Below are 22,774 nucleotides of genomic sequence, written 5' to 3' on the forward strand. Positions count from 1 at the left end.
AGTGCACAGATATACACCTCAGGAAAGACGAACAGGAAAGAAAAGGAGAGCGTCTGCTACCTCTGTAAAAGAGTAGCTCAGGTGTAAGGAGCTGTTTATGGGATGGGCAAGACCCTGCGGGTCAGCATCAGCAGAGATGCCAGTAAAGGACAGCATCCTCCAATGGCAAGAACAGTCCATCCTGATGTTCAGGAAGACCAGTAAATGTACCAAGAGATTGGCTTGGATGAGCTCTGGTGCAAAAAGGCAGCATACAAGAATTGGAAGCAGGGACAGGGTGTAAAGGAGGAATTTAAAAACACTGCCTAGGCATGTAGGGATGGTGTCAGGAAAGCCAAAGCTCGGCTCCAGTTGAGACTTGCAAGGATGTCAAGGGCAAGAAGAAGTACTTCTGCTGTTACATCAGTTGTAGGAGGCTGAACAAGGAAAGTGTGGGCCTGTCGCTGAATGGTGGGTGATTTAGTGACAGGAAAAACAGGCAAAGCGGAGTTACTCATTGCTTTCTTTGCTTCAGTCTTCATTGACAAGGTCTCCTATGCTTCTGAGCTTAGAGGCAGGGTTCAAGGAGGAGAAGAGTTATCAGCAGTAGATGACAATCCAGTCAGTGCCTACCTGCAAGAACTCGGCCCCACCTGAGACCATGGGACAAGACAGGCTGATATGAGAGAAATGGCCCATGCCCTGGCAAGGCTGCTTTCCCTTGTATTGTAAAAATCATGCCAGTCAATGCATCAATGCATGTGAGATCCCCAGATGACTGAAGGCAAACACTGCACGCATCTTCAGAACAGGTCCAAAGAACAATCCCGGGTACTACAGGCAAATCAATCACACTTCTGTCCCTGAGAAAATCAAGGAGCAAGTCCTCTTGAAATGAAATCCTGGGCACAGGAATAAGAAAGTGACCTAGTCTAGGCGATCCTGCTCTGGGAGGGGGGTTGGACTGGATGATCTTTCAAGGTCCCTTCCAACTCCTAATATTCTGTGATTCTGTGACACTCAGCATGTAGTCACTAAGGGGTAAACCATGGTGTAAACCATGTCTGATTTATCTTCTAGTCTTTTGTGATAAAATAACTGGATTTGTGGAAAACAGGGAAGTGGATATAATTTACCTCAACTTTAGAAGAGCATTTGACACTGTCTCCCATGATAGTCTTCTATCAAAGTTAGGGCATTACAGTCTGCATGCTTGGATAGCTACATGCACAAAAAGCGAGTTGGATACTCAGAGGTAGTGGTTAATCACAGAATGTGTTGGGTTGGAATGGACCTTTAAAGTTCATCCAGTCCACCCCCCCTGAAGTGAGCAGAGACAACGTCACCAGATCAGGTTGCTCAGAGCCCCATCAAGCCTGACTTTGAATATCTCCAGGGATGGGGCCTCCACCACCTCTCTGGGCAACCTGATGGTGATCTACTACCCTCATATTGAAGAACTTTCTTCTAATATCCAGCTTAAATCTACCCTTTTCTAGTTTAAAACCATTACCCCTCATCCTATTGCTACATGCCCTAGTGAACAGCTCTTCCCCAGATTTCTTATAGGCACCTTTCAGGTATTGGAAGGTCGCTAAATGTTAATGGGTTGTATTCTACTTGGAGGCCAGTAAAAGTGGAGTATTACAGGAATGTATTCTGAGTCCTGTACTGCTTAACAGCACTTGCTCATAAAGTTTTTGATCGATACCAAACTGGGTGGGAGTGGGATGTGTGTGGGGGGAAGGAGGATGTGCCAGCTGATACCATGGAGGGCAGGGCTGCCCATAGACAGGCTGGAGGAATAAGCCAATACAAAACCTTATAAAATGTAACAAGGATAAATGCGAGGTCCTGCACCTCAGAAGGAAGAGCGCCTTCCAACAACACAGTTACTACCCCTCTTTACTTGGCACTTGTTAGACTGCATCCAGAATACTGCATTCAGTTTGAGATCCCCTAGTACAAGACAGACATTGGCAAACTGGAGCAACTGCAGAAGAGAACACTGAAATGGTGGTGCTGCAGCACTCGCCCTGTGAGGAGAGGCTGGGGGAGCTGGGCTTGTTCAGCCTGGAGCAGAAATGACTTTAGGGGGGTCTAACAGCAGCTCCCCAGTGCCTACGGGGTCACTGAGCAGACTGAGTCAGGGTCTTTACAGCTGCATGGCAGGAAGACAAGTGAAAACAGGCACAATTTGGAATGAGAGGTGCAGTCTGGATACTCAAGCACTGGTACAGGTTGCCCACAGAGGTTGTGCAGTCTCCATCTTTGCGGGTTTTCAAGACTGGATGAAACCCTAAGCAGCTTGGTCTGACCTGAGAGCTGACCCTGCTGTGAACAGCTTAAAAAACATGCGGTCAGAGAACCTGAGAGCCAGCTACCTGGTAATAAGGGGTAAAATGGCAGTCAAGTAGATCTTGGCTAAATTAGGGAAAGGTCCAGCTTCCATCAGCTGCAGTAGGAATCTCAAAAAAGTACTGTTGAGGCACTAGAGAGGAACAGGAATGATAAATACACCAGAAAGAGAAATCAGTCATTTAGCCAGACATACACATCTAGTAGACTTTGTAGTGCTATTAACTACCACATAATTCGGAAAGGATAAGGCAGCCTTTCCCACTGTACATCAAACAAGAAGTCATGAGCTGCACCACAACAGTAACTGAGCAATACCTGTCTGGCAGTAAGCAACCCGACACAAGTTAAGAATGTGAATATCCTGATAAACATGCTAGATCTGAGAGGGGAAGTTCCTAATATCCACTAAAAGCTTGTCACAATCTCCCTTTTCTTAGAACCATAGAGACTGAAGACTTCTGCGTCCTTAACTCTCTTTTCATTGTCTAATTATCAAAGCAAAAAGGAGAGAGCTGCAGAAGACAAAAGCACGCAGTTATGGTCATCAACTCTTTCACGAAGACTCAGGAGACTGTGCAGATGGAGAGCTGTTCATGGTCTTATTCAACCACAAAATGCAGGAAATGTAAGTGGGGTGGCCTGACTACCACACAAAAGAATGCAACTCAGGTCAAGAGTCATTAAGCAGCCTCTTTCCTGAACAGCTTGCAGACAGTTCCCTGGAATGCAACGCTGTGCGATATCAGTAGCGTAGAAGTCACACCTGTCTAACCCTAAATGGCTGAGGTTGAAAGGTGGGTGAAGGAACAGAAACCTTTACTACTGGCAGCTATGAATCATAAACTACAACACTTACACTGCTCAACATGCCTGAAATCGCTGAAGTACAGGTTTTCCAAAAGGCCTCTGAAGTCAGAAAGAGTACAGAGAATGCTTTTGTTTCTGGACCAAACACAGAACAACTTTCAAAGGACAGATACTCAAGGAAGTATTAAACTTTCTTGAAGAAATTAGCACTCTGAAGTCATAATGACCATCAGATAAACAACTGAAAGGACAGGATGGGAGAACATGTCCAGTACATGAGAGCAACATGGAGAAATCTGAGAGTATCCAACTGTCTTAAAAAATGGACTAGAAACATTGTCCAGTAACATGAGGAAGGGAGCTCTGACAAAAACAGCAGCCTTGTTAAGTAGCTTGAACCTATATTTGGTGCCAAGAGTGTGCCAATCAGCATTTAGTCAGCCTATTTCCTTGTGTTATCTACCATGGAGCACACGTATAAAATCACAGAATCACAGAAAGGTTTGGGTTGGAAGGGACCTTAAAGCTCACCCAGTCCAACCCCTGCCATAGGCAGGGACACCTCCCACCAGCCCAGGCTGCTCAAAGCCCCATCCAACCTGGCCTTGAACACTGCCAGGGAGGGGGCATCCACAGCTTCTCTGGGCAACCTGTGCCAGTGTCTCACCACCCTCACAGTGAAGAATTTCTTCCTAATATCCAGTCTAAATCTGCCCTCTTCCAGTTTAAAACCATTCCCCCTCATCCTATCACTATCTGCCCTTATAAAATGGCCCTCCCCAGCTTTCCTGTAGGGCCCCTTCAGGAACTGGAAGGCTGCAATAAGGTCCCCCTGGAGCCTTCTCTTCTCCACATACTCTGGCACGCTATGGCTTTCTCAATCAAAAAAAGGGAGGTCAGTTCATCAAACAGGTATATGGGTGCTCTAATGATATGGAAATTTAGTATTTTGCTCAATGTTCTTGATTGACACACAGCCAGAAACCTTCAAATTGCCCATCGGGCTCCAAGACAACATTGGCAGGAAGTGAGGTTCAGGAAATGAAGCATTACTGCAGGATTGTGGAAGAGGCTGTGAGTTCACTGAGGGAATAAGCAGAGACCATCCTTCTCCATAAACACTCTGGAAAGGACCACTGGTTATCAGGGTTCACAGACCATACCCTGTCATTAGGGTAAGTGCTAATGTTACAACTTCACAGCTGGGCTCACAGACATTGCTACCTGAAACTAACCCAGATCAACCTACAGGGGATATGCTATCCACCTGAGCAATCTTGGGAACCCAAGACAACTCTGGATGAGACTCATGCACCAACCACAAGACAATGATATTTACATTTCATCTTGTTCACGTGAGCTTTGTGTTCTAACAGGGAGGAGTCTAAGCAAAAGTCTGCCCCCACATCATGCGACATTATAGAAAGTTCCCTGACGTAGAAGTAGAAATGACTGAGGCTGAGGAGTGCAGAACCATGTGGACTTGGGAACACCTTGCTAACTCCCAGCTGCTGGCAAATCACAAAATCAAAAATGGCCATTCAGTCAGATATGGAAATTCAGTCAAGTATGGCAATTCAAGGAAAGCCACATGAGCAATCGGTGATAGAAGGAATGTTAAACAGAGCAGTGTCAGGTACCAGTTATTCTGGTACTTATCCAGCTGACAGGTCTATGACACCTAGACCAGTGCTGAATAATTTGGGTTTGGTAGGGGAACCTCTAAACCACCTGGTAAGCTTGTGTAATAATACCACAGGTCTGAGCAGCTTCGATTCTGGTACAGACAGGATAAGGCAGAACAGAAGACTGCGTGCAGGAAATGTTTTTCACGAGCCTCAATCCGAAGAGATAACATCGCTATCTTGGGAAAACTGAATGCTTGGACGTGGCTGATCCATTTACCCAGGGAATGTGAACTCCTGAGCTGGAGATGGCCTCCAAAGGTCACTCAGCCAGGAGTCCTGGAAATGGAGCTCCTACTGGCAGCTCACCTGTTGCTTGAATGAAGCTTGAATGAATCAGAACGGTTTTTGGGTGGGTGTAGCTCACCACTGCAACAGAGACATGCCAGATGCAGGTTGGGTAATACAATTCATTCACTGCATGCAATGTATGAACAAAAAGAAGCTTTATGAAATTCAACAAAATAGGAAAAGGTAAGAAAGTTACAAGTCTAGAGAAAAGTAGCAGCATTTGTATAGTTGATCTTAACATTGTGGCTGAAATGGCAACATGCAGGCTTGTATACTGCATGTCAAGCAGGGGTGAACACTGCAAAATCTCTCAAGTCTCAAGTGAAGGAAATACACCAAAATTTAGAATATACACGTGGCCTCACTCAAAGATTAAAAAAATAATTATTTCAAAATACCTAACTCAAGATAACACTCCCAGTGTGAAATGTTGGTGGAGAAAAGTGCAATCTTTAACTTGGTTTAAGGAATCAAGATCAACCCTATGCTGCCAGCTTCAAGAAGCTTGATCCTTGGGGAATATAGCTGGAAAAATCACTTTGCTTTTCAACTTCAGACTCAAAACTGACAAATATTTGACTCCAAGCCTGTAGACTTAGGAGTCCTTTGGTTCAAAGGTCAGGGCTACTGCAGAGCTGGATGAGAAGAGCTCTTGGCTGGAGAATAGAGACAAGAAGATAGACAACAAATATGACAGAATCCCTTTAATCCTGTTGATACTGCCCAGGGAGCAGCTTAAGCTGGAAGAATTAGCATCTGTAAACAGTGTAGGATAGACAGGGCAGCCCCTAGGAGCTGGAAAAACAGGAAGAAGATGGCAAATGGGGCTGTTAAAAACAATCAACATCTCTCCTTGCATCCACAGTTGCTCTGCCCAAACTGCCCCACTATCTCGAACTGGCTAAAAAGAATAACACAAGTTGCATCTGGGACAAAGAAAGAGGGGGATCAACCTGCAGCACAAGTCTATGTGGTTTGTTGGCTTCCTGTCTAGACCTTCATCTTTCCTTGCACACTCATCAGTGATGGACGGAAAGGGCTGTGGGAGAAGGCAGATGTTGCAGCAGGCACCTGGGAACCATGAACAGAAATTCCTCCAGAAAAGACAGGAGCTCCCTGAATCTTCCTTCCACCATGTGTTTACAACTGTGGGGGAGAGTAGAAGAGGAATGAGTAACAAAACATTCTAAGGGAGAAGTCGATACAGAATTATAGAGATGAAACAGGGAATACTCTATCTTCCTTGAAAGTCCCAAACTCATCCAGTATTTCTGGCAGTATTGCATCCAGTTCTGGGCCCCTCAGTTCAAGAAGGACAGGGAACTGCTGGAGAGAGTCCAGCGTAGGGCTACAAAGATGATTAAGGGAGTGGAGCATCTCCCTTATGAGGAGCGGCTGAGGGAGCTGGGTCTCTTTAGTTTGCAGAAGAGGAGACTGAGGGGAGACCTCATTCATGGTTATAAATATTTAAAGGGTGAGTGTCACGAGGATGGAGCCAGGCTCTTCTTGGTGACAAACAATGATAAGGCAAGGGATAACGGACACAAACTGGAACACAGGAGGTTCCGCTTATATTTGAGAAGAAACTTCTTCTCAGTGAGGGTGACAGAGCACTGGACCAGGCTGCCCAGAGAGGTTGTGGAGTCTCCTTCTCTGGAGACATTCAAAACCCTCCTGGACACCTTCCTGTGTAACCTCATCTAGGTGTTTCTGCTCTGGCAGGGGGATTGGACTAGATGATCTTTTGAGGTCCCTTCCAATCCCTAATGTTCTGTGATTCTGTGATTTCTGACTTGTACAGTATGGTTACAGGAACATGCTGTCACAAGCTAGATGGGGGCACTGAGTCAAGGCTCTTCAGCTGCCCATACGTATCTAGGAAATGCAAGGCTCTTTATACCACCACCAGAAGAAGAATAAGCTGCTGCTTATTTAGCATCAATGTGAGTCTAGGCAGTTTCCAAAATAGTTAATGAACTGTCCCACAAATATTTGTTCCCATAACTACACTTCGTCTTTGCAAGTCCTTACCCAAAGGGCTTGCACTGGTGTGGTGCAAACATGGGTATCAGTGAAATGCCTGTAGTTGCACCATCAAGATGAACAGGGCACTGATGAAGGACAAGGAGTTCAGGACAGGTATTTAGCTTAAAAGCATGCATAAAATGCTTCACTGCCCTGAGAAGACCTCTTCACAAGTGAGATTCATAAACATAAAGGTGATAGGAGTAGTAGGAAAGAAGAAGGGAAAGCACTACAGTATAGTTTAGACTAGGTATTAGGGAGATATTCTTCACTTTGAGGGTGGTGAGACACTGGCACAGGTTGCCCAGGGAAGCTGTGGATCCCTCCTCCCTGGCAATATTCAAGGCCAGGTTGGATGGGGCTTTGAGCAGCCTGGGCTGGTGGGAGGTGTCCCTGCCCATGGCAGGGGTTGGACTGGATGAGCTTTGAGGTCCCTTCCAATCCAAACCTTTCTGTGATTCTCTGATAAGTTCATGCGTTATTGTATGCAGGCATCTTCAAGTATCTTAGCTTCTTCAAGTATCTAAGTCTCACTCATTGCTTTTCATAAGAAAGACAACAGGCATGAGGGCTGAAGGATGCAAGCAAGCAAACTTGGTAAACCAGTCTGGCAACACTATACACACAGCAAAACAAGGAAGGTACTGCGATATTTGTGAGATGATACAGGAGCATCAGTGGCGAGGACAGGGAACGTGCCAGAGACACAGGTTGCCTCACGATATTGATTGAGAACCTGATGACTTTGAACCTGATGAGCAGCATAATAAGATGCTGTAATGACTCAAAAAGAGTAGGTGAGATAGTCAAGCTATTGACGTAAGAGCATCAACAATTGGAAAAGGTTGGGGTGGGGTTGATTTTAGCAGGTAAAACCTAAGATGAGGCTGCACCTGGTAACACTGAAAGTGAGTATGGATGCGAACAGAAAAGAAGGGGCATATTTGAGAAACATTATGGAAGAACCTGTCATGGTTAGGTTATGTTTGGAGAGAAAAAAAAAATCCCAACCTCTTTGTTTTGCTGATGGAGGAATTACATTTCTAGACATCACAGCTCCAAGGAAAACTTTCTAAATGTACTCCTATCTTCATCAAGGGTGTGTCCAAACACAGATGCATGCTCTTAGTTAGGGTGTGAATGCACAGGACACTCACTACTCTTCATCAATTTCCATCTGAAATCTCTTAGACTGTAGTTGCATGAATACTTCCGACTACCCTAAGACAGTGGCAGCATCAAAAAATGTCTTGTTCTCACTGTTCCTGCGTTACCATCTCAACAGCAATGCACAAATATTTGTGCAGGACTGCTGTGAGCTGGGTCAAGGAATTAAACTGAGTTTATATGAGCCACATCTTTAGATCAGTTCCAGATCTGGGATGAATTCCTCAGTCTGAGCCACTTGGTGACTACATACATTCTTTCATTAGCACAAGGGAGAAGGATGCACCACGGTGAGTTTTTAGGACACATCTATAATGACTTTAGCAATAAACCATTAAGAATTCCTGTGCAAAGTCATATGCTCCTTTCAGAAAGTGGAGGTGACCATTTTACACCTAGGAGTCCATAGAAGGAAACGTGCACAACAGCCAGGATGCTGAAAAATTCACAGTTTTGCTTATTGCACACAAACCTTTCCAGGCAGAAAAGCCCTGCAACTGCACAGAGGCAAACAGCAGTTCTAGATGGACTATAAATGGCTTTCTTCAGTCTATTGGGAAGCAAATTGAATGTGTGTAAACGTGTAAGAAATAACTGGCAGGATCGTGAAAGAAGAGATTCTGTATGATTATGTACCTCTGTGATATTTCATCTCAGTAGTACCCTCTTATAATTATTCCTTAATTAACCCGAGCTATTTTACTATCCTAAAACAACACATGAGTTGGATAGAAACAGAGGCAATCTTCCTTTTCTTAGACTTTACCACCTCAACTTAGAGATTCTCACACCTTCAGCATACTACCTTGTGGTACAAAAGCTTGCTTTGCTCCCTATAGCATTATACAGCATTAAACAGCAGCCATATAAATGAAAATAATCTCTGCTTTTGAACAAGCTAGCATGCCCATCTACAGTAACTGTTAACAAACATGCTTGGCTATGTTTTGCCTAGCCAGACAAGAAAAATTTCTTTCCTTTGAACTATGGCTTATGATTCCCACTCCCCTCTTCCCTTTTCACATGTTGTTCTTTTCATACAGCACAATCATTCTGCCTCATCATCCAAATCCAATTCATCTGGCAGGTACTTTAAGATGAGCAAGTATTCCCACCTCCAGGAAGAGAAACACAATTTTGACCACAAGGCCTCATTACTAGCTGACTGGATTTTTGCATTTGCATTATAGGGACCATAAACCAGCCCCAATTTCCACACAACTCCTGTAGACACCTGTATGAATATCACAATGAGTGGCAGATAAAGCATGATCCAGGAATGCTGTTTTTATAATTGCAGGAGAGAAATAGTAACAAAGATCCTTCAACCTCCTACTATCCAGCTATTCTGCTAATAATAACAGTTTAGATCAAGATTAAATTCCAATCATAGTTCACTAAATAATCCACTAATAAAGTAACTGATCTAAGACAGCCAGTTGTGAAATATATATGAAGAACTTTTGCTGCAAATGTGTAAAGCACAGCATATGATAGTCTAGCCTCTGGTTTTACAGATCATTGCTTGCAAGGGCTTAAATGGAGCTGACAGTTGAAGAAACAAGAGATTCAGGAGATACAGTCTTACTGAGGCTGGATCATCTTCAGTATATTCACAAACAGCCAGGTACGTACACAGGAGGGACATTGTGTCTGCTAACGTAATCCCATGATAAGTGAACAGGTAAAATTACTCCAGTGATGTCTATTGATGTTCCTCGTAAAGGACTTAACAGCATTTGTTGCAATGCTGCCATGTGAAATCGTAAGATGACAGACTCAAAACACAGAGCTTACTGAAACCGAAATCAACATTAATTTTATTTACTGAAACCAACAACCAACATTATAATATTATGCAATTTGGATGTGCTTACCCCCCCTTCAAAGGTGTTTCTTTCTTGTCTGTTGCAATTCAGTTCTCAATGTGCTGTTGCTGCTTCTGTTCCTTTTAGTGACTTAATTCTGTCATTTTATTCCATGTTCAAGGCTGCTGGCTCACTGCCATATATTCAAAATTCCTAATATTCATGCATGGATTAACAGATAATCTAAAGTGGCCTGGGTAATAGCTTTTGATAGGACCATTTATGAAGATGGAGGAAGGGACATAAGAACTAACACAGGGGAAAGCTGGCATTGGCATATAGGAAGTTCATTGGAGGATATATGCAACCCACAGGGAAAGAAATAGCACTGATCTTAGAAAAAAATTTGAAATAATATTCTTTATTAAAAAATAAACAAAAATATCACATCACCAATACCAAAAACCAAACAACTCCATCTTCCAGGATCTCACACAAATACCACTTTCCCTCACATGCTTCTTGAATGCCCAACATCTTTCCTCAGTGATTAGTGGAAAGTTTAAGATTATGGGTAATTAGTATCTTATGGCTGTAAAGAAAGCTGCTGTGAAGGCTATACAGGCCGACAAACAGGACAGAGGGGGTACCTCCACTTCCCTCCACCAATTAAAAAAAATAGACAGTATTAGCACAATGCATCAGAGCAGGTTGTCCTGGGCAATCAAGAAGAGGTCCATACTAGTCCATATTATGTGAAGCAGTACTGGGCAACCAAAGAGAAGTTGGCACTGGTACAGAACTATGACTATAAGCCAATCGTGTGTCCTGACATCAGCAATTTTGATTTAAACTGTGTCTGATGAGAGCAGCAGCCCGAGTCACCCTGCCAGCACATATATGGGAGCAGCTCAAGGCTGAGACAATGCATCTGCAAGACTGGAGTGAAGCAATACTCTCATGATCCAAGTTACTGAACAAGCCAACAAGGTGCTTTTGTGTAAGTGGCACAGTCCACAAGTGTAGTAATTATGTTATTTTAGAGTTATTTGTAATTGAGAATATTATATAATGTTAAAATAACTCTACAGGTATATTTTGGTTTTGTATTTTGCAAGCCTACCACAAGAGTACTCTTCTAGCTTATCAGTCTCTTTGATTACATTTCCTAATTTTTTTCCCCCTGATCTGGCATACTAAAATTCCTAACAGAAGGTCACGTTAAATATAGAATCTGGATAATCTGCCATGAATAAGCAACCTACCAGTTACATATGTTACCTAAAACTGGTTTGAGATGGGAAATTTCAGTGTTCTTGTAACAATGACTGTTTCCTGACGGGAGGGAGGAACCTAAGCTGGATCATGATGGAACATCAAATGCCAAAGGGCACTCAGGAAGAATACCAAAACCAACCCAGACGACTCTCACAATTCACAGAATCACAGAATGGTAGGGGTTGGAAGGGTCCTCACTGATCACAGAATGGTTTGGGTTGGAAGGGACCTTAAAGATCATCCAGTCCAACCTCCCTGCCATGGGCATGATGATTCCATTCACATCAAGTAAACACTGTTTTAGAATTAAGGAGTACAAAACATGGAGTGACAAAAAAAAAAGCATCCACAGGTATGTTCTGTTCTCTAAAACAGGTATTAACAAGCATTTTGCTTTGGTTGTATGTTTTAGTAGAGACAGTTCAGCAAGTTACTCTGGCAGAAGACTCTGCGCATGGATGGCTCCTGCAGAGGATGGCGTGGCAGCTTAGTGGACTGGACAACGCTGGCCTGCAAGACTCCAGGTAGATTGCTGTGGTTAAAGCTAGTACTGTATGTATCTGTCCTTTTCTATGTAAAGAACATATATGGTTTATATTGAGTAAGTCTACAGTCACTAGAGAGGACTGGAAACTGCCAGATAGCAACAGATTGAAAGAGGCAAACTTTTAGGAAGGTGCCTCTATTTAGAGGATGGATATTGTTGACTTAATGCACAAAAGCCAACACTTTGTGACATTCAATTTACTGAATTAAAACCAAACTGACATGCTGAAAAACTCTGGTGAATGTGGAATTGTGGATCCTCCATGTCAAAATTGCTTAGTCAGCCTTAAATTTCTGCCAAGCAACTAACCAGCAAGTAGACATAAAATAACATTTTTAGTTGTGCAATATTTTATGATCTTAGTTTCTTGGTTTTATTTTATTATTGTATTGTTAGGCATTGCAGCAGTGCCTAAGAGATCCAGTAATGGAGCAGGGGTCCACCATATCAGAGACCATACAAACCCAGAATAAAAACACACCCCATAATATAAAGAGCTAAAAATGTATTTAGTTGATCTCCGCTTCTTGAAGTTCTCGTGTTCTGTTACATTCATTTCTCAAATCTTTGTAGCCTTGATCCCTAATTTTTATTTAATTTTATGCAATTAAATTTTTATTTGGCTGGGATTCATGTACACTACTCCAAAAACATCTAAAACTCTGCCTTGATTATGCAAGGCAGATGTTGAACTGTTACTTGACTGCTTTGTCCACTCAACTTTGTATGCACAGTACTTTGCGGACAGAAGCAATTTTGCTTCACTCAGGATCTAAGGTAGCTTAAAGCAAACCAGCTCCAGTGATACTTACACTGAGCCTTTGCTACAAATCTGGGGGCAGTGAGAAGGCACCCATTTACAGAAAGTGAGTTTCTGTTGACACTGGATTATCAGATGAACTTTTTCAAAACTTTCTTTTCCTGACACTCTGGGTACAGCAATGTTTTCAAAGCACTGCGACAAATCTTGGAAAAAACAAAGTACACAGCCAGTGTTTCAATGATTTGTCATCTTTCACCTGATCACTTACAAAAGGGTATTTAATATCCATTCAATAAAGTTTAAATAAATACTCCTCTTTTTGTCATTACAGTAAATAGAGATGCATCATAGTTGCAGCAATCCTAACCTGGTTTGTTATCTAACATTCCCAGAGTCTTGTGCAACATGAGCCTTTCCATCATATTCACAATTTTAAACTACCTACCTTCTGCATTAAGATGCATGGTTTCCAGAGGTCCAATAAATGCGTATCGCATTCCCAATCCATCAGACATCACAAGGTCTAGATCAGTCGGAGATAGTACTCCTTCCTAAGTAGCAGAAGGGGGACAGGAAGGAAGATTTGTGAGTATTTGGTTTTAATGCAAAATTGCCTGCTTTTTGTATAAAATTGAAAAATTAAAGAAGTAATAAAAACTAAGGCTAGAAATAGCAGTTAGCTTGCAAGCAGATTTTTTTTTTTTTGCAAGCAGAAATAGCAGAAATTGTTTTGCAAGCAAAACAACTGTTTGCCAGAAATGTCTATCTATTATGCAAGCCTTCCTGTTCAGTATAAACACCCACTCACAACTCTGGATTATGAACCACAATATTACAGCAATCTTAAACACACTTAGCTACATTTTGACAGTATCTTATTTTTAAATTTATAAATTAATACACTTTTTTCATACAATATGTACTATTTGTTCACACTAGTTTGCCTGATACTTATTACAGTAACTCATATACTAAAACTAAATCGATCTACGTTAATCTAGATACATTTTTCTCCAAAACTGGGATGTAGAGAACACAGAGCAAATGTGATGCTCTTGATAGCACACAACCAAAAGAGTTTCTATCAAATCCAAGTACTCTACCAGCCCCTTTAAATAAAGGAGTTGTGGTTAAATCTTACGTTTCCCTTCATACTCTCTTAGTTCTAGATTTTGGGGCAGCAGTGGGTACTACTCTTGAGGCCATCTGCAAAAATTGCTGGGACTAAACATAGAATCATCTGGTTGGAAAAGACCATACAGGCAACGCAGCTGCCACTCCCTTCCACAGAACTCACTGAACAGTCAGCCTACCCAGCCTCAACCTGCCCAGGTTCTCAAGTTCACTGCCAGCCTCGCATCTCTCAGCTGGCAGCACATGGAGCATGCAAAATGAAGCATTTTTGCTGTTAAAAGTTGAGCACTGCTGTTCCACCCACATGGTAGCACTTACAAGACAGCCAACACCCCCATCAGGTTAGGGCAAGCACACAACAGCTTGTCAAAGAAATGAATTACAGTTCATTACCTTTCGGATTTACTTGAGAAAAATAATATTTATTACATGAGGTTGTTTTCCACCTACGAGAAAAATATGAACGAACTAAGACCTGTTCCAACCACTTCCATCAGATAAAACTTGGTTTCAGAAACTTGTCCTCTTTGTTCCCAGAGATACGGGACTGTACCTACTTTGTCTTCTCACCCTACTTTGACGTGATCTCCCTACTCAGCACTTCTTTCTCCACAAGCCCCTTTGAGCTGCAGAATACAAATACATACACTCATCTGCTTGGCCAAGGACAGGTCTTCTGTTAACTTTCCCTCTCGCAAGGCCCTGTCTGAATGCTCCTTCATATCACAGCAATCACCTTGAGTTACAGGCATGCAGGACAGCTCTCCTGACCTGCTGTAGACATTGGCATCTAGACATCTACAGTCTCTTTATAATCACTAGGGAAGAAAAAGAAATCAGCACTCTAAAGCAGGCATCTGGAATAGAGAAGATGGGTTGTGTTCTAAAAGGACCTAATTCTCCTCACTGACTGAAAGATAACTAAAAAGCTTGGATGTTAATGTCTACAATGTAGAAATTCCAACTTAAGTGAGTTGAATCCCACCCACAGTGTCTTCTCTGCGTTCATCACTACATCATCTACTGTCATTTTAAAAGAAAATTATAAGCCACAACTTCTACAGCTGGCCACAGACATCAAGTTTCATGATCTCAGGCTTAAGTAGAGCCCTTCATAAGACTCAACCTCACGTCTCAATCTGTTAGTAGGCATTCCTCCTATTAAAAATAAGCCTGGCTGAATCCCCACTGCAGATGGCTTTTGAACTCTATCTTGACAAGGAAATGATAACGTAATTATTAAGATCTACCTGTCATATCTGGAACATGCAGCTCTGCTACCCATTTAACTAGACATTAAATGGCAGGGGCATGGAAGCATTCTTTTATTTAACTTAAAGGTAAGGCAGAAGCATGGTAAGGTAACTCATGAGAGGCAGACAGGGAGGTCTGCGTAAGGACAGGACTAAAGGCAAACCTCAGGCAGTGCTCAGGCGAGCATCGCTGTAACTAACAGAGGCACCATTCGTTCTGTGAAAGTTTTTTCCCCTGACATGGCAACACAACTTCTCTGAACAACATCAGCAAAGTCAACAAAAGCGCTCTTCATTCAAACAATGAGTTATGCTGGGAAAGCTGTGCTTGATGAGTGATTTTTTTTTTCCCCTGGTTGACATGGATTTGTGGACAAAAGATTAAACTACAAGTTCCAGACAAGCATTTGAACCACAGCAGCAGTTAGAATCTGTTAACATAACATTAAAGAGTTAATAGGCTCCTGAAACACCTCATAATAATAACAATTTTATTTTCAAATAAACCCCAGATTTATTTCTTTTGATACCATAGTCCTCAGCATTGGTACTGACATTTCAAGACCAGGTGCACTCAGAATCATGAGATGAGCACTTTGCTCATGAACTTTTGACTATAGCTGTAATTGTATGGTTACAGCTACTGAAAGGCAAAAACAGCTGCTATCAGAAGGAAAACATGATAGATCCCTCCAGTTGAGGGATGCATTATTCTATACATGTAAGCTTAGTCTTTCCTTGCCACAAAGACCCTCTTAAAGAAAAGCCTTTTACTTTTTCTCTTCAGAAATTAAAAACACGTAATTGGAAACAAGTTAGACTGTCCTCTTCTAGGGAATAACCCTACTCCCACTAATGGTAAGGGCAGCGGAGTGATTCAGCAGCGTGGGTGCAAGGTCAGCAAGGTGCCTTCCACAGGGATTGGTGTTTATGCTAAGTAGTAAACAAGAAAGGGCTCCAACCCAGTTTCAATAAGTCTAGGTGTGAAACAATCTTCCCATGGGGATTTTTCATCCTTCTCATCTGGGTAGCTCTTCTCGTAAGCCTTCCCCTTAGGCACTTGTCAGAGCAAACAGGAAGTGCATTAGAGTTTACCAGAAGCTTTCACAGCTACAGAATTAAGATCTTAATTACTAAATTCCACCAAAATCGTCAGTGACCCCAAGGGCCAGGAAAACTTCTAGATCTATACTAGCTTAGGACCTTCCACACTTCAGAGTGGAGCATCTCCCTTATGAGGAGCAGCTGAGGGAGCTGCGTCTCTTTAGCTTGGAGGAGACTGAGGGGTGACCTCATTAATGTTTATAAATTTGTAAAGGGCGAGTGTCAGGAGGAAGGAGCCAGGCTCTTCTCGGTGACAGCCAATGACAGGACAAGGGGAAATGGGTGCAAGCTGGAGCATAGGAGGTTCAACCTGAAGATAAGGAAAAGCTTTTTTACTGTGAAGGTGACAACATGGCCCAGGCTGCCCAGAGAGGTTGTGGAGTCTCCTTCTCTGGAGACATTCAAAACCCACCTGGACGCGTTCCTGTGTGATCTGGTCTGGGTGATCCTGCTCTGGCAGGGGGGTTGGACTGGATGATCTTTTGAGGTCCCTTCCAACTCCTAATATTCTGTGATTCTTATGACACCATTTAAATACCACAAACTCATCTTCAAGGGTATTTTCATCTCCTGTTATGCCACAAATTGTCCTAATACTCCCTCATTATTTTATTACTGCTTCTCACTATGCACAGGCTCTTTTCTCCTTTCCAAAAACCATCTCCATCTCTGACCCAACCTGTTTGGTTTTAATAGTGTCTTTAGATCTGTGAGTCACACCCACATCACAACTTCTGTCACCGACTTGGTTTGCAATCATATTAAATGTAACATGGCCAGAAAAACAATCTTACTTTTTCTCATACTACCAATTCACCATGTTCTGCTACTCACTCCAGTCTGACTGTAGTGTTACTCTGGACTTCACTCCCTCCTGGACTACATACTTTCCAACTCCAAATTTGCTACTTCAACCTCTGCATCTCCCAAATCCAGTGTTTTTTTTCCCTGATTTCCATTTACACATGCATTCTCTCCCAGAGGGACTTGTTACACCCTTCTCTTCACTATCACTTCAATCAAGTCCCTTCCATCCACACCCCGATAAGATCTTTTTCCAGTCTTGTCATTTTGAGCATACAACTTCTCTCCTAGATACCCTCTCTACCAGCTCCATCTCTTTCCATTTCATCATGTTTGAGAAACCTGTTGTTCTACACACTTCACACTTCCTTGCATTGCTGTCCTTTATCCTCCTCTCTCCATGGCATCTTATTCAACTCCCCCTATATGAAACCCTTAGTATCAACACTATTTTTCTCCCTGGCCCTTGAAACTTCCTTTTGTGATATGCCCCTTTTATAGGGCACTGTAACTCAGTGTTAACCTTCTACCTCGTCTTTGATCTTCTGGAAGTGTCCTCTGATTAACACTATAATACAATTATTAATAATAAGGAATTTGGAATTTAAAAAGTCTTGCCAGCATTTAAGGACTATCAAGGTAGTCACCTGAGAGGAGAGAGGTACATAAATTAGGGACTAAAGTCAATGCACCTGGTTGCTGTGAAAAGAAACTAAAATGGACACACAGCCAAACCATGACTGTTCTGTTTTCAAAAAGATTAACAAAAATGTCAGGGCTGCCCATTCTTCTTGTCTTTTACAATGACTGTAACCTAAAAGAAAACCCAGTCTTAAAGAAAATCTACATTAAGGTGGTATCAAAAGCTTATATAGAGGAAAATATAGGCTCTCAAGACACCAATCACACAGCCCATCACACAAAATAGTTTTAGCAGGTTCTTAGAAGCAGCTGAAACTCCTAAATTAGATCAGGGTTGAAAAACTGCCATGTTCTCCTCATTATCTCTGCTGTTGTATTTCATGACCTCCTGGCAAATTCCAGGTGATGCTTAGAAAAAATATTTCACCAAGAAAAGCTTCTACTCACTAATCCACAGTAAGAGAACAGTCCTAGGTATTCAGAGTAAGGTTTGAGACTTCCGATTAAAGTATTAGTGAAACTGTTTGGTTGTTATTGTCTGGATGAAATCAAACAAAACTTCACCTTCAAAACAAGACAAAGTCAAGCTATTTAAATAACACTCTTTTACAACTTAATCCCAAACTACTATAGAATTTATTGGTACTGGTAAAGTACAAAAGCAATAGTGTCAGCCATGCACAAGGTGCTTCCCAGGTAAATAAAAGCAGGAAGTCTCTGCTCCAAGGAATTATGAACAAAATCAGATATATCCGTGACTACTGTCAATGGAGGCATGATAAAATTAATGGTAGCAGGGAATAACAGAGATGTTTGAGATATTTTTCCTACTACTGGCTACAGATTATTCTAATAGTTCCGAACCTGCAGTATCAAAATTTAGGGTTGAGAAGAGAAGAATATGGATCTTCAACCTCAACACCTCACAGTACATCTGTTACTCGCATGATGATCAGCCTTGCAACACTTCTGAGATCCAAGAACTAAAAAAGTAAATAAGAAACCTACAAGGACACCAGTCTCACACGTGCTACAGAAAGTTCTCAGATATGTGACCTCAAACAGACAGCTGCATTTTCATGGAATAAATGTGGAGTATGGGGGAGACAGAGATAACTGATGCAAAAAGTTCCTGCAACAAACACCTGCATTGTGCAAGTGCTTGTGACTTGCAAGTCAAACAAAAAGACAAAAAAAGACATCAAAAAGACATCTTGCCACACAAAAGACTGACTCAGATCCAAACCAGAACATCTGACTGCAGCACTTTTGCCTCAAAGGGGAGCACTTGCTTGAATTCCTTCTTCTAGGCCCATAAATGAAACTATGATCTTCTCTTCTCTGTTCTTGTAAAGTCAAGCTTCTGCATCCTTAAATCCATATTCCTAACTATCCGCCCAGCCAAAGTTCTCAGCCCTCAGCTGTATGTCTCCACATGAGTTTCCATTCTCCTGCTTTCCTACAAATCGGGATCTCAACTCTCAGGCCTCCTAATTTTTCACCACCGTAACTCTGTACTTCCCACTCCCACATTTGGCCCTGTCCTGCATTCACAGCACTCACTCTGTGTCCATTTACCACACTACTTCCCATACAGCTCCACGTTCATGCTCTGCATCAGAGTCCTTCTCCCATTGTATGATCCCTGTCCCATGCCTCCCCCATCACACATCCCAACGCAGCACTGCTAAAGAAAGGAGAGGGACTGGCAGATCAACGGTCACCAAGCTACATTTGAGAATTAGAACACATCCTGCAAGCTGCTCAGTCCATTTGTGATGGAGTTTTTCAAGATAAGTGTTATTAGTACAGGTGTACCTGCACGTCTGTCCTACCACCAATGCTTTTTCTAACAGGACATAAATACTTTTACAGCAAAAGCTTTCACCGATTTCTTGAACAAAATAAGCTCAACTAAAAAAAAAATCCCAAACCAGCCACCCAACAAGATTGTTTTGGTCCATGCAAAGGCATCTGAATTTGGACTTTGATAAAAGTATATGTGCACATGCATGCATGTGTAACATCACTCCCCTGCCATTACTGTGAATATTTTCAAGGGGAGGACACAGATGAGAACTTTCAAGCTCACATCTCAACAAAGTCCTAAAATACTAGATAGCTGTTTATATAAAAAGGCTGATTTAAGATCATTTTGAGTTGCTTCAAAACACTTGGAGAATGTTGCTATGTTTCTCTCCTGGTTCATACTATCATTTATACATGGAATATTTATGTCTTTGCTATGTGGCAAGAAACCGATACGCTGTAGTGCAAATACAACGGTCCTCCAGCAGGTATTGCTCAAGCACTCGCTGTGTTAAACTTCAAGATAACTTATAATAGAAATAGAAGCACTGATCAGTTTATGACATGTAACTGTAGGTATACCAAGATACTTGCTCAGATCTTTGCAACCACTAGTAAACCAAGTTAGCATGAACTTATGTTTTATGGTTCTCTCTCATTGTTCTTTTACAATAGTCAAAAGCAATGTAAAATTACTAGCATCAAAATACCACAGTGTTCATAAGCAATAACATAATAAAATAATAACATAACAATCTCTCTGTTCTGCATCCAAGCTGACTTGGATTGTGACATCCAGTACATACAATTTACATATCTAACCACGAAAGGATTAATAGTGTCATCATTTTGGACAAGAATGCTTTATTAATATGTTCCTCCTGCTAATATACAGTTTATGTTCTGCCCCCAGTGCTTCTTAGAGTAAGGAAAACTTTCGTTACCAGAAGGAATCAATGTGAGTAAAACTCGATTTGTAGGAGCCTCTCAAAGACCAAGAGTTGGGGAAGCTGACGTTTTCAACAATAAGGACTGAAAAGTGCCTTAAACAATAAGAAGCAGTAAGTCTTTTCCCCCACTTTGAAAGTGGAAACATGAAAAGAACACAACTTGCAATAACTAACTTGGCAGCACAACAGTAGAAACACAGAAACCGCCCCAGGCCTGCAGCTCTCCCCTGTGTGCAGGGGTTCTCATCCCATCAGGGGCAGTGCGTAGCCTCAAGTCACACAGCTGAAACCACACACCTTTGAGAGCGGGGATTTGTCCAGGCTTCTGGAATACAAATACAGCCAAAGTTGTTACAGTTTAAGTGTGTATTTGTCTGAAACACAGTAAAATTATACAAAACCAGAACCATTTGGAAACTTTGATGATGCAGCTTTCACTACCTGACAGTTCTTCAGGCACTATTTTGTTACTATTCATATACCACCACTCACACAAAAAGCATCCATACGGGTTCTTGTTCTTAGCATGACTTGCTCTATGCCAGATCCCTTCCTTTCAAGGAAAGGTTACAATGCAAGAGCTTCCCCAATAATGAACACTGCAGTTCAGTTAGCTTTTTCAACATGAATCTTCCTTATTTACACTTTTTAGCAGTAATTTTTAAATTTTTCTTGCCAAATCTCTTTTCATCTGGGGTTATCAGGATTTAAAGCAATTTAGAGGTTGGAATCCTTTTATACTGTGTTTTTCAGTATGATCACAGATTTCTGAAGGGGTTTTGCTCATCATATACTTAAGATTTTGTATTAACTCTTTTAATAAGAGAAACTTTTGGGTTTTTTGGTTTAAAGAAACATCTCCAGAAGAAGATTAGTTTCTCTCTAACAATATTAGATTACTTATTATTATTCACCACCTCCTTTATATTGTTGTACTGTTATCGCTATGGAAGCTAACTAGAGGTAAGCAAAATCAGTTCAGCAACAATGTTTATATTCTGCTTTGGAAAAAGTTGCTCTGTGTTACAGTATGTTAATATTACCTTAGTTTAAGATCTTTCTACCTATATTTGTGTGCATGGTTGTTTTGAACAGCTTGAAAATATCCAAACACTCTCCATGACAAAAGAGGAAGCCCTACTCAACCCCAATTGAATCTCTTCTTAAGAGAATAGCAACAGACTCATAATTCAGTTCTTCCTGATGAAAGATCAGACTTTCAGCACAAAACAGGTAACTGTGGGAAAAGATGAAGGGGCACAAACAAATGACTCTAAGCTAAAAGTCTGAATGGGCAGGAGGAGGAGAAATCTGCCTTCAACTACAGGTATCAAATAACTGTTGAACCTTTGAGCGCAACTCTTGAAAGGCCAAAGAGAAAACCATTGAAAATATTATTTTCATAACCACTATACAACAGAACAGCAACACTCAGAAAAATAACAGGAAATTATGAGACAATCTAGGAAAAACAAAAACCAGTATTTTTATTTCTGTGCTTTTAAGATGGTTCTTCTAATTGTCCTGAAAATTACAGTATTCTAAAACGAAAGCAGAATAAAGGATAGTTGTTACGATCCCATCGCTCTGTTTTTCTCAGTCTTTGCTATTTATAACTGACATCACTTCCTACTGTTTTTAATTTACATGTTCAGACGGGACAGTTTAACAAAGATGACACAAATTTCTAGGAAATTTAAATATATAATCTCACTTGTTACATCTACAAAACCAGCAGAGTGTGCGTGTGTAGAAAATGGGAAAAAAATAAATACATACACCCACAAGTCTCCAGGCTTCACTTATCACTGCATACTGGAGCCGATTCAGGACAAACCCCTCGATTTCTCTGTTGAGTTTGACAGGAGATTGACCAGTCTTCTTCATGAGGGCGTATGTCCTCTCTGTAGTAGAAGGATCTGTTTCTGGATGAGGAACAATTTCGACCAACGGCACAAAGTAAGGTGGATTTACCTAAAGAAGAAACACAAAAGGAGAACGTCAACTATCAACAGATTAACAAAACAAGTTAACAGAGCATTTTTATAGCTTGTTACTAGCAAGCTATAAAAATATATACATATTTTCCAGTGAACACATCAAGCTAGATCTTCATCAAGACTTAACCAATCCAATAAAAGCTGATATATCATTTCAAATTTTAAAAAATAATTAATCTTGCATTAAATTTAACTGTATTTAATCCCAGCAAAGTTCATGGCACTAAAGATGACAGCATTCAAACAATACCAGAAGACTTTATACTGACTTCAGTAACTCATGTTTTCTCAATATTCAAGCTGTTTGTTGTTGTAAGACATGGCCACCACCTGTCTCTCCAAATGAAGCAAGGCATTTCCTTTTAGA

The 22,774-nt window shown here is 41.4% G+C and overlaps 1 protein-coding gene across 1 annotated transcript in view; it reads right to left on the reverse strand.

Moving 5' to 3' along the window:
* CRYL1 (crystallin, lambda 1) overlaps window positions 1–22,774 on the reverse strand; it is a gene marked incomplete at its 5' end in the record, with an annotated part of 52,357 nt that overhangs the window by 3,124 nt on the left and 26,459 nt on the right. Inside the window, 2 exons of the mRNA XM_010193373.1 lie at window positions 13,157–13,262; window positions 22,187–22,381. Coding sequence (XP_010191675.1) covers window positions 13,157–13,262; window positions 22,187–22,381 — 301 coding nt within the window. The remainder of the gene's footprint in view (window positions 1–13,156; window positions 13,263–22,186; window positions 22,382–22,774) is intronic.

This window comes from Mesitornis unicolor, unplaced genomic scaffold (assembly GCF_000695765.1).
Source record: "Mesitornis unicolor isolate BGI_N332 unplaced genomic scaffold, ASM69576v1 scaffold6441, whole genome shotgun sequence".
NCBI classification, from domain to species: Eukaryota; Metazoa; Chordata; class Aves; order Mesitornithiformes; family Mesitornithidae; genus Mesitornis; species Mesitornis unicolor.